Below are 11023 nucleotides of genomic sequence, written 5' to 3'. Positions count from 1 at the left end.
AGGAAAATTGTATTTTTGTTTTCAGTCTTACAGCATTTTATTATTTTTGTACTCACCTGGCTACGATTAAGTTGTTTAAACAAATATGTTACAATGGTAGAAAAATTTTTTGCGTATCTGAAAACTGTAGGTACTGGGAGTACTTATAATTTTGTTAAAGGGGTACTTTATAAAAAAAGGTTGAGAAACACTGATCTAGAAGGTGCTTGGTCCTGTCATGAGGGCAAGGGACAAGACTTGATGATCTCTCAAGGTTCCTTCCAGTTCTAGTGTTCTATGATTCTTTACTGTCATATTCTCTCTCTTGTCTGGAAACTCACTTTATATAAAATGTCCCAATACTGTTAGGATAAAAATAGAATTTTTGGTGCAGGATTTGCATCATCAAAGGGCTGGTATCGTCTTTCCGTCTGAGATCTTGTTAGTTCTTTGGGTGTCAGCAAAGGTAGGGTGCCCTCTGGGGTTCACGGCTATTCAACACATGGCCCATGGGCTTCATACAGCCCCGCGGCCCGTTTGTTTGCAGCCTGCGGTGAGGTTTGGATTTATGCAGGTCACAACACGCGGCCCTTGGGTGGGATCCTTTGAACATGGCCTCCACTAAGAACATGTTCCACAATAGCGAGGTGTCTCCCAGACAGGGTGAGCATTGAAAGATGCAAGCGGACGGGCTGGCTGGAGCAGACAGGTACAGCATGTCGGTGTTTCTAGCCCCCAGAGAGCAGGTGCCAGGGCATTGTGGGAAGTGCTGGCTGCTTAACCTTGTGGGCAGAGCCTGAGAGGTGCTGACTGGCTCACACTGGCCAGGTTTGGGTCTGGTGCTGCGGCTTAAGGCTTAATCTTTGTATGCATGCACATCAGTGTGAAAGAAGCTATTTGCATATATTTGCATATATATGCAACTACACTTAAGCTGCGGCCCTTAGCATGTGCCGTGAGTATCATTGTGGCCCCTGGGGCTCCCAATGTTGAATAGTCCTGCTCTAGATGATTAAAAGGGTTGCCTGGAAGTGCCTACCACAAGAAGTCTGGCTGCAGAGGATGTTACGGTAGGAAGAAGCACTCTCTACTGTGGTTCGCATTCACACATAAATCGCTTCCCTTTGTGCAAAGGCTTTTCAAACGAATGATCGTACTTCAGCGCCCAGAGAGAGAAACTCTAGTTCAGACAGTTTGGCATACCATGGACAAGAGCCACTTACATGTTATCTCACTGAAAAACAAAGTTTGCAGAAAAGAAGCAGCTGCTGCTAGTGCATGGTTCATTACTGGGTGACTCAATATTCTCAGGGTGTAGTATCCGTTGCTCCTTGGCCTTCAAGGGAGCTTCCTCAGTTGATAATCTGGGGCAATATCTGTACCTTTCTGAACAAATGACCAGTACCCGACTCTAGTTACCAAACAGTCCCAAATAATTGCATGCCACTGCCAATGACGGCACCTTCTGTTAGTTCGTAAGATGATGCTTCAATTAGTTGTGTTTTAGAAAAGTGAAAGAATCAATGAAGTCAACAAAAATCAACACATGACAATGATCCCATTGAAGTTTTTTTCCTCCTCCTTCTCTGGATCAGGTGTTCTGCAGGTGTGGAGGGAGAGACCTGAAGGCCACAATGGCAGCAGTGGCAGATAAAACATACATCATCACTATGGAAAACAAAAGTAGAGATGCAAAATTTACTCCCCTTGCTCCCGAAAGTTTTAAACCCTACATTCTTACTTCTGCTTGGGGTTCCTTGTGCACACAGTACCCGTCAAGGTGAGTATGGCATGCCAGAGGTGAAGGAAAGGAGGGAATTGATCAGTTGTGTGAGTCTAGTGGTATAGAATATTTGCACTGATACTGGGACTTTTTTTACACAGGCGGTGATTTTAGTTCAGGGGTGGGGAACCTGTGCTCCTGCACCCTCCCTCCCACTCACACCCCTTTATCCCAGATCCCACACCCCTACCTTGCTCCTGTAGAAGTGATTGTTGACTGACATGGGAAAGTGTCCTACCACCAAGGAAGAAATAAGGCTGCCATCTCTAGAGGCTTTTGGCAGAAGACCGAGGAGTACCTCCATTAAAGTTTCTGTAATGGGTGGGGAGGGCGCTCACCTCTCACAAGCACCCCCTCTGGGTGCATATGTCTGCACTCTCTGCTATTTCAAATTACTTTGGTGACTCATCCCTCCGCCCGAGTCACACACCCCTGTGTGCAAATCACAAAAACCCCCTTCTGCGGTGTACATTTAACAGGGGCCCATCTTGGTGCCTTCTGTAGTGCCTGGAGTCTATTCCCCACTTGGTGTCCCCAGGGCTTCCCTTCCTGGAGGCAGGGACCTCGCCTTTATCTCAGAGTCTCCGCATAGTCCAACAGTTTTCAAAAGCTCTCCACACAGAGTTGTCCAGTGCTGCTGCTGCTTTCTCAGCCACCCAGTCTCCTGGGCTACACACCTTGAGGTCTCCAGAGGTACTGGCTACTGTCTGGTCCTGCAGCTTGTTTTATAGGGCCTTCCTGGCTCCTGATTGGCTGGTTTCTCCACTGACACTCAAGCCTGCATGGAGGACTTCTCTATTCCTCTAGGGCAGTGTTTCCCAAATGGTGTTCCGCGGAACCTCGGGGTTCTGCAAAGTGGAACTCAGGGTTCTACAAAAAAATTCTTCTCTCTTGCCCCCTGCAGAACCCATAGGCAGCTTCCATTGGGGCTTTGCCTGCGGGGACGGACTTCTGGGGGTGCACGGCTTTGGCCGCTCCACCACCTACTGTGGCTGCCCCACCCCCATGCATGGCACAGCCCCTTCTCACCATGCAGGACTGCCCTATCCCCGTGCCTTGCAGCTGCCTCCTCCTCGTGTGCAGGCGGCAGCTTTTACAGTGGCAGCGCTGGCTACTGCTGGGAGGTGGAAGGGGAGGAGTGGCCAGAGCTGAGGAGCCACTCTCGGAGCTCAGCATTTTTAAACTGTCGCCTGCGTGGAAACCGGCTCGGGCTCTGCTGCCCCCCTCCGCCACACACACACCTGGGATGCGCTCATGCTCTGCTGCCCCCCCCCCTCGAAGCACTCTCAGGCTCTGCTGCTTCCCTCGGGGTGCACTCGAGGTCTGCTGCCCCCCTTGGGGCATGCTTGGGCTCTGCTGACCCCCCTCAGGGCACACTCAGGCTTGCTGCCCCCCCCCCATATGCTGCTGCTCTCTCTTCCCTGCACATCTCCCCAGCCTGCTGGGGAAGTGGCAGAGTTTGATCTGGCAGGGAAGGGTCAGGGTTTCTATAACCTTCCCCCCAAGCATGACCTGATGCTGCAGCTGCGCTGGGTTCCCCGCTGCATGGGCGGAGGGGATGACTGAGCTCTTCCTCCCCACCCCCCAGGAACAAGAGCAGGCTGCCTGGAGGCTTTCCCTGCTGCAGCAGGGTGCCAGGCCAGGTAAGCGTCCCCCTCATGACCAGACCCCGCACCTATATTCCCGGCACTACCCTCCCCCCCAAAAGCCCACATTCTCAGCTTACTCTGACACCCTGCCCCAAGTCCCCTCTTGTACCCTACCTTCTGGCCAGGCACCCTGCCCCAAGACCCCTCTTGTACCCTCGCTCCTAGCCAGACAACCTGCCCCAAGACTCTCCTGTATCCTCCCTCCTGGCCTGACACCTTGCCCCAAGACTCTCCTGTACCCCCCTCCCCCCCAGCCTGGGGCAGAGTTGTTTGGCCTTCTCCTGTACTCTTCTTCCTGGCCAGGACACTGCAGATCATCTTTCTGATTTATACACAAACATCATGAAGTATTTTCCAACCATAAATGACAACAATAACTGGATTTGAAATCCATTAAGTATAACAGGAAAGCCAGTCAGTTTTTCTATGCAAGATAATTAAAACCTAATTGAAATCACTTCAGATGGCCAATTAATACAAACATTTAAAGAAATTTCTCAGGTTACGTTTTGGGGCGGCTTATTGTCAAGAATATTCAGCTTGATCAAGACGTGCAATTTGTCAGTTGTTAACATTCACCAGCACATACTTGTGTGAAACTGGGTTCTCGAATTATGCAGCAACAAAAACAAAATACAGAAATCAACTGAATGCAGCACCAGATATGCAAATCCAACTTTTTAGTATTAAACAAAATATAAAAAGAATTTGCCAAGAAAAGAAGAAAAACCACTCTTCACATTGAAAACTGCCAATATAATTCATATTAGTTTTTTAGCTTTATTTTTTTGTACACATAAAATGTGATTTTTGTTTTTAAATGTTGATCTCATGACCTTATTTAGCATTTGTTCATTATTATTATCCTTACTTATTTGTGGTCTACCTTTTCAGCTCCATATACCAGACAGTCTTCCTGGGGGCAGTGGTGGGATGGAGAGGGGTGTTGTGGCGTGGTGCTCAGGTCCGATGGTCTTTTTTTTTCTCTTATTGCTTGACAAATTTTCCCTAGGGGTTCTTCGAAATTATTCTGAGTTTAAAGGGTTCTGTGGCCAAATAAAATTGGGAAACACTGCTCTAGGGCATTGCAAAGAATGCAAACTCTTTGGGGCCTATCTTTTCGTTCTGCATTTGTATAGCACCTGTACAATGAGACCCTGGCCCATGCCAGGGGCTCTGAGGCACCACCACAATACATACAGCAATTGCTTTCTCTTGACTAGAGTTTTAGATACTGTCCATTAGATCGTGCTCTCTAGCACAATACCTTTCAGTTTTATTCTAGACAAGGTGCAAGGCCATGGTGCAAACTCCAGCAGGAATTAAGGATTACCTCAAGAGTCACCACTTTCCTTTAAAGTGCAAGACCCATTTATACATCTTACTTTAATTTAAGAAAAGCACAAAAGACATACAAATATTCTCTTAAATCACACACACACTTTCCCCACAAAGGTGAGGAAGAGAAAGGAGAGTCACGTGTGACATGTGCTAATCACATCACTTAATGGCTTCCTGGAAATGCTCAGCACAGTGGTGAGTATAGCATAACTACCTAAACAAAATAAAATAATGGGAGACTGACTGGGCAGTGGGTGCATTTGTGAAGTGTTGTGTGCTCGAATGAGACCCTGGGGACAGAGCATCTGGAGAGTAAGAAGAGATGGATAGCAAAGGAAGACTACTATGAGGGGTAGGAGTTTTTGAAGAAAAAAGAAGTTCAGCATGGGGGCAAATGAATGTAGGGGATGGATAGAGGACTGGAGACTCATGGGCTACATCTAGACTGGCATGATTTTCCACAAATGCTTTTAACGGAAAAGTTTTTCCGTTAAAAGCATTTGCGGAAAAGAGCGTCTAAATTGGCACGGACGCTTTTCTGCAAAAGCACTTTTTGCGGAAAAGCGTCCGTGCCAATCTAGATGAGGTTTTGCGCAAGAAAGCCCCGATCGCCATTTTCGCAATGGGGGCTTTTTTGCACAAAACAATACCGCGTTGTCTACACTGGCCCTCTTGCGCAAAAGCATTTGCGTAAGAGGGCTTTTGCCCGAATGGGAGCAGCATAGTATTTCCGCAAAAACACTGACAATCTTACATGAGATCGTCAGGGTTCTTGCGGAAATTCAAGTGGCCAGCGTAGACAGCTGGCAAGTTTTTCCGCAAAAGCATCTGCTTTTGTGGAAAAACTTGCCAATCTAGACGCAGCCATGAAGAACAAAGAGGAAGAATCAGAGAATGGGAAAAGAATTGAGGCTGTACCCATAAAAAATGTAGGCCTCTAACTTCCACTTTAGGTGCCTGGGTTGTCCCTGTCTCAGAAGTGCAAGCCTCCCCGCCAATACCGGATCTATCTCCGGTAAGGATCTTACTCCCTTTTCTCTAAATGTAGTGTGAAAGGAAAACAAACACATAAGTAAGTCAGTGCATGTACTGAAGAATAATTAACAGTGATTAGGAAATGAGAGGAAAATCATTAAAACACATACCTAAATAGCAATAATAAACAGCCAGCGTCCATAAAGTATACTGTATACTTCAAAATACAGTACAGGAACTATTAATTAGGCATAAAGCCCAGACCCACAATATCCCAGGTGCCAAACAAAGAAAAGAGTGACAGTAGAGACCCCGGACAATAAGGAAATTTACATTACAGTGTCGATGCAAGTGAAGTACAGCGTGAAGCCTGAGACCTCAACCATTGAGCTATTTGAAAGCTCATCCATCAGGAGGAACACCAGGCAGATGCAAGCGGAGAAGCAGGTGACAGCAGTGGATCCTGTAGTGGTAAGTATCTTTTCCTGTTCTTCACTATAGTGCAGATGGAGTTCCTCCGTGCTAAGGGCCTGGGCCGCCTGAGGAGTCGTACTGTATTCACTTGGTCTCAGGTGGAAAGAGAGTGTCCCTGACTGACAGATTCAGGGCCTTTTATTAACGCAGTGGTGTGAAAGTTCATATGATTGACAGCCCTGTGCCATGCAACTCCTGAGGTAAAAGAATGTTTGAGGCGCTAATGGCGGGAAAAACCAGTTATAGCTGGATTGACCCAGCTCTGCCTAATGTTTCCATGCTGATGTGATCAGGCATTTTTCAAAATGGAGTTTATCTCTCAAGATGGAGTCTTAAAATTTAAAGTCCGTTCACTTCCAAATTACCAACACCTAGCTTACAGAAATCATCACATAACATTACAACTACATGTAACCCCCTTTTTCCTCCCCGGGTTACTCGGGAGCGGGTCACACTCACAGGTGTGTCTGGGCACCTGATGGTTTTAACGTAGAAGGAGATCCTAAGTACCCCAGTGGTGGTGATGTTTAGTTGGGGAAACTCTATCCATCCTCTTACCGCTGTCCCTTCCTCATAAAGAGCATACAGTGTCTCCACCTGACTGGCCCTGTACACACTTGCCTTGAGAGCCTCCAGGAATAAAATTATTCCAGCAATAATCTGGATCTAGCTCCAGAACAACAATTACAAATCATAAATAGTCTACATCTGATAGATTACAGTAGAAAGAACAACCTTTACTTAACAACTTAAAGAAACAAAGTTTAACAGATTAACAATGAATATCATTAAAGCACACAGAAATAATAGGAACGTATCTATCTGGCATTTGCACTGCCACCGTTTATCACACCCCAGAGTATGCACTCCTCAGGACTCAGTACCATACTCTTGCTTGCTTGGGCGTACTTGAAGATTTTGCAGCAGGAGTGGATGATTCTAGTCTCCTTCTGTGTGCTGGGTGCAGAGTAGTACTTCTAGCCACAGGTACAGCCAAAGGGCAATCAGAAGCAGCCTGCTAGATCCCAGTTCCAAAGGCTCATTGTCCCAGTCTGTAACTGCAACATAACAGCTCCTCAACTGGCTAAAAACTCCTTCACAGCAGCCCGGCTCCCTTTTGTTCCAAAAAACAAAGGGAAGAGTCCATAGGCTGCTGAGTCTTCCTCCACACACATGGAGAAACTCAGCTCTCCCGAAACAAAAGTCACTTCCTTCCTCTTTTCCTCCAAGGCTCATGGGAATTGTAGTCTGTGGGGCTAGATTGCAGCACACAGGGTCTTCCCAGAAAATAAGCAGAGGCACCTTTAGTAAGGGGACTACATACATAACTTACAAAATCACTCACAACAAACTCCTCTGCTCAGCTGCTGCCCAGGTGGCATTGTAGCCATGTCAGTCCTGGGATATTAGAAATATAAGGTGGGTGAGGTCATATATTTTATTGGACCAAGTTGGTGCCTAAATTTCTGCCACTGGGCATGCCCATAGCTGCCAAAGTCGTGACACCCAGCCCTGAACTTACACTGGTGCTGTGGTGAGAGCCTCGTACTAAGGCATGCATTTCCCCCTGTCTCCCACATCCTGTGTGGGCCCTCTTAACCACTAAGCTATAGTGTGTTGGGGCACAAAAACCTCCACCTTGGCTTTGTTGCACGAAAGAGCTGACGTGATTAGGGTGCCTAATTCCATGGGATGAGGGTTGTGACTGAACGTTCCCCTCTGCATCTCTCCCCTGCTTGGGAGCTTCTTGCACTCCCAGTCTTGGGAAGAGGCAGCATGGGTAAATAAACCCTTGATCTGAACTTACACCTGGAAGAAGGAGAGGGGACCCCATTGCAGCCCACCCTAGGCCTGGGAAAGGGGCTAAAGAGGGCCAGGAAGAGCAGAGCTGGAGAGGCAAAACTGGTATGAGAGGACAGGGGACATAACTAAGCTACTGGTAAGGGGCTGAATTGGTGAAAACCGGGGGCAGGCAGAATCGATATGGAGTAGAACGGATGTAGAGCCTGCATAGTAGCTGGTGTGGGAGGGGGGTGAGATCTGGTATAGGGACTAGAAATACAGGGTCAATTTGAGAATAGAAATGGGTGGGCAGAGGGTGGGCAGACATCAGGTGAGAGCCCCTGCTGCAAGGTCCAAAATCATCTTACCCAGTATCTGTTTGGGTGTGTGGGCCATACTGTCACCCACGGAGATGGCTGTGGGCCAGAGGTATGGTTTAGGAAGCTTCAGGGTTGGCAGCACAGGGCTAAGGGGGGCCAGAGAAGCAGACAGCCTTGAGGGGGGAGGAGACTAGGTGCAGTCCCCTTCTAGCAGCCAGCCCAGGGCTGATATGGCCATGTGCTCTGCCACAGCAAATGGGCAATGGACCTGTGGGAGACACCCATGGGCAGGGGCAGGCAGCTCCCCACGAGGTGAAGTGCCAGCAGGGTTGTTATTTCTCTGTTGGGATTCAGGCTCCACCTAGGACATTAATTATCTTACCCCTTACAAAGATAGCTTCCCCAATTATCACCTCTAATATCATTAGCTCACATTTACCTCCCCCCCCCCCCTTCATCCCCCTTCTGTTCTGAAATTTGATTTGTCCTTTGCATGTGTTCATTTTTTTAATTGTATCCCTGTGGTATATATGGTTGTGACAATTTCCTTCCACAATTTGATGGAGGAAGTGGGTCCAGCCCAGGAAAGCTCATCCCCTAATAAACCATCTTGCTAGTCTTTAAAGTGCTACATAGTCCTGCCTTTTGTTCCAGGCACTGTCAATAGGCGTGTGCACCACCCCTCCAGTCTAGTCCAGGCCCCACTGGCCTGACCCTGGCTCAAACCCCTGTCTCCTCCTGCCTCCCATCTTGACTGAGCCACCCCCTCCCTCTTCCCTTTAGCGCCTGGAGAGACACGTGACTCATGTGACGCACTTTTTTTTCTCCCTCTCCTGTTCTCAGATATCCCTGCGCCGCGGAGGAGGACACTAGCTTTAGTCCTACCTGTCAATCTGACCGGTAAGGCCCGCCTCCCTGCGTCTTGGCGATTGGCAGCGATCTCTCCCAATGGCCGCCCGCCCGCTCCGTGACGCTAGCGGCGCGGCCCAATGGGGAGCGCCAGGGCGGGGCCCGGCGGCGGCAGTGCGACGCCATCGCCCTCCGACTCCTCCTGGCGCGGAAGAAGCTGCCGGGGTTGTTGGCCGAGGCGCTGAGCGCGTTCGGGCCGCGCCGCCGCCGCCATTTTGTGAGAGTGTCTCGGGCGGGCGGGCGCCATGTTTGTAAGGAAGAAATAACCGGGCCACCAGCACTTCCCTACCCCCCGTGTGTCCTTCTCCTCCTGTGCCCCGGGCCTGCCGCCGCGCCGCCGCCCCCCCCGCGGGACTGCCAGAGCGGGCAGCGGGGCGGCCGGGCTCACCCTGTGCAGCCTCCTGCACAGAGTGACCGTTAGTGTCTCACTAAGTAACCGTGAGTGAAACCGTCATCATCTCTCCTCGCTGAGGGACCGACCCTCCTGCTGCCGCGCCGCGCCGCCTCCTCCTCAGCACGGGCGGCCAGCAGTGCCCTGCCCCCCCTCCCTCCCTCGCCATGGCCTTCGAAAGCCTGTTCGCCACCCCCCCAAACCCAGTCCTTGACCCACACATGCCCGACTCTGACAGGCACCATGCGGGGGACGAAAGGTCGAGTAACATTCTTCTCTCTCCGCGTCTCATAACGGTGATGCTGTGGGTTAACTGTGCCGAGCGGGGTAAGGGGTGCGGGGCGGGCGGGGGGCCAGCCCCCCTCCAGGCTGCGAAGTGGGGGGGAGGGGGAGTGGGGGGGGGCGCGGCGGGACTCAAGTGCAGGGGCATTTTCTTGCATGCCTTGGACATCTCATTGTGGGGGGGGGGGTCCATCTCTCTCCGTGCAATGCTCTTGGCAGCGGGTGTCTGTGGACCGTCACCGTGGCTTTTATTCCCCCACCCCGGTGGAGGAGAATGTTTGTATCTATGCAGGGAGCCTCGCACTAGGGCCATATTTAACCTCATTTTCTCGCCAGATGACACCCGCCACGTTTAACTGGATCTTTTTTTATATGCAGATTAAGGTCTGACTGACGTTTTCTTTGCCACCTCTCAATCCCCCATGCGCAGCAAACCAGAGTCCTTTTCCTGGTGGAAGGAGCTCTGTTCCTCCCTCTCTGCAACTGTTGGAAACCCAGATCGTTTCCTCAGTCAGTTCTGGCCTTCCTAGTCAATGCCCAAAAATTCTTTCCTAGCCTCACCACTCCCCGTCATGCAGGGCACGTGGACAGAGAGCGCATGAGTGCTGTTGTAGTGGTGATTTTCAACAGCAGCCCAACCTTCCCGCAGACTTCCGCAACCATTTACAGTGCTCTTTATCAGATCATTGAAAAACATGACACAACCTCTAATGAAACCTCAAAACGCCCCTGTGGGGGAAAGAATTATTAATCCTGTTTTTTTTTAATCGATGGGGAAACTGAGGCCCACATAGGTTAAAAGTCTTGCCTAAAACACACAGTGAATTCCTGATCTGGAATAGCCTTTGGATCTTCTAACGTCTAGTCTCATGATTATCGCTTCTATTTTTAATTTTCAAGTAATGTAAATGCTACTGCATACAAAAGTTAAACAATAATGCAGAAGTCTACCTTTGAATACATTTGAAGGGTTAAAGAGAAGATGATAATCTTTTAATACTAGTCTTTAACTGTGACACTATCATAAATTTCCAAAAAAATTGCTTAAAATACATACTTGCCTACTACTTAAATAGTAATGGAATGTGTACTTTTTACCCTAGAACATTTCAGGTTTTGTAAATATTTGGTTCACCTT

The 11023-nt window shown here is 49.1% G+C and overlaps 1 protein-coding gene across 1 annotated transcript in view; it reads left to right on the top strand.

Moving 5' to 3' along the window:
• The first annotated feature begins 9326 nt into the window (after positions 1-9326).
• ZC3H6 (zinc finger CCCH-type containing 6) overlaps positions 9327-11023 on the top strand; it is a 67920-nt gene continuing 66223 nt past the window's right edge. The window contains exon 1 of the mRNA XM_089777583.1: positions 9327-9862. Within this exon, the coding sequence (XP_089633709.1) occupies positions 9771-9862 (92 nt within the window). The 5' untranslated portion in view covers positions 9327-9770. The remainder of the gene's footprint in view (positions 9863-11023) is intronic.

The sequence above is a fragment of the Pelodiscus sinensis genome, chromosome 3 (genome assembly GCF_052426305.1).
Source record: "Pelodiscus sinensis isolate ZL-2025 chromosome 3, ASM5242630v1, whole genome shotgun sequence".
Lineage (NCBI taxonomy): Eukaryota > Metazoa > Chordata > Testudines > Trionychidae > Pelodiscus > Pelodiscus sinensis.
The sequence above is the reverse complement of the archived record's forward strand: the minus strand, read 5'-3'. Positions and strand labels throughout refer to the sequence as shown.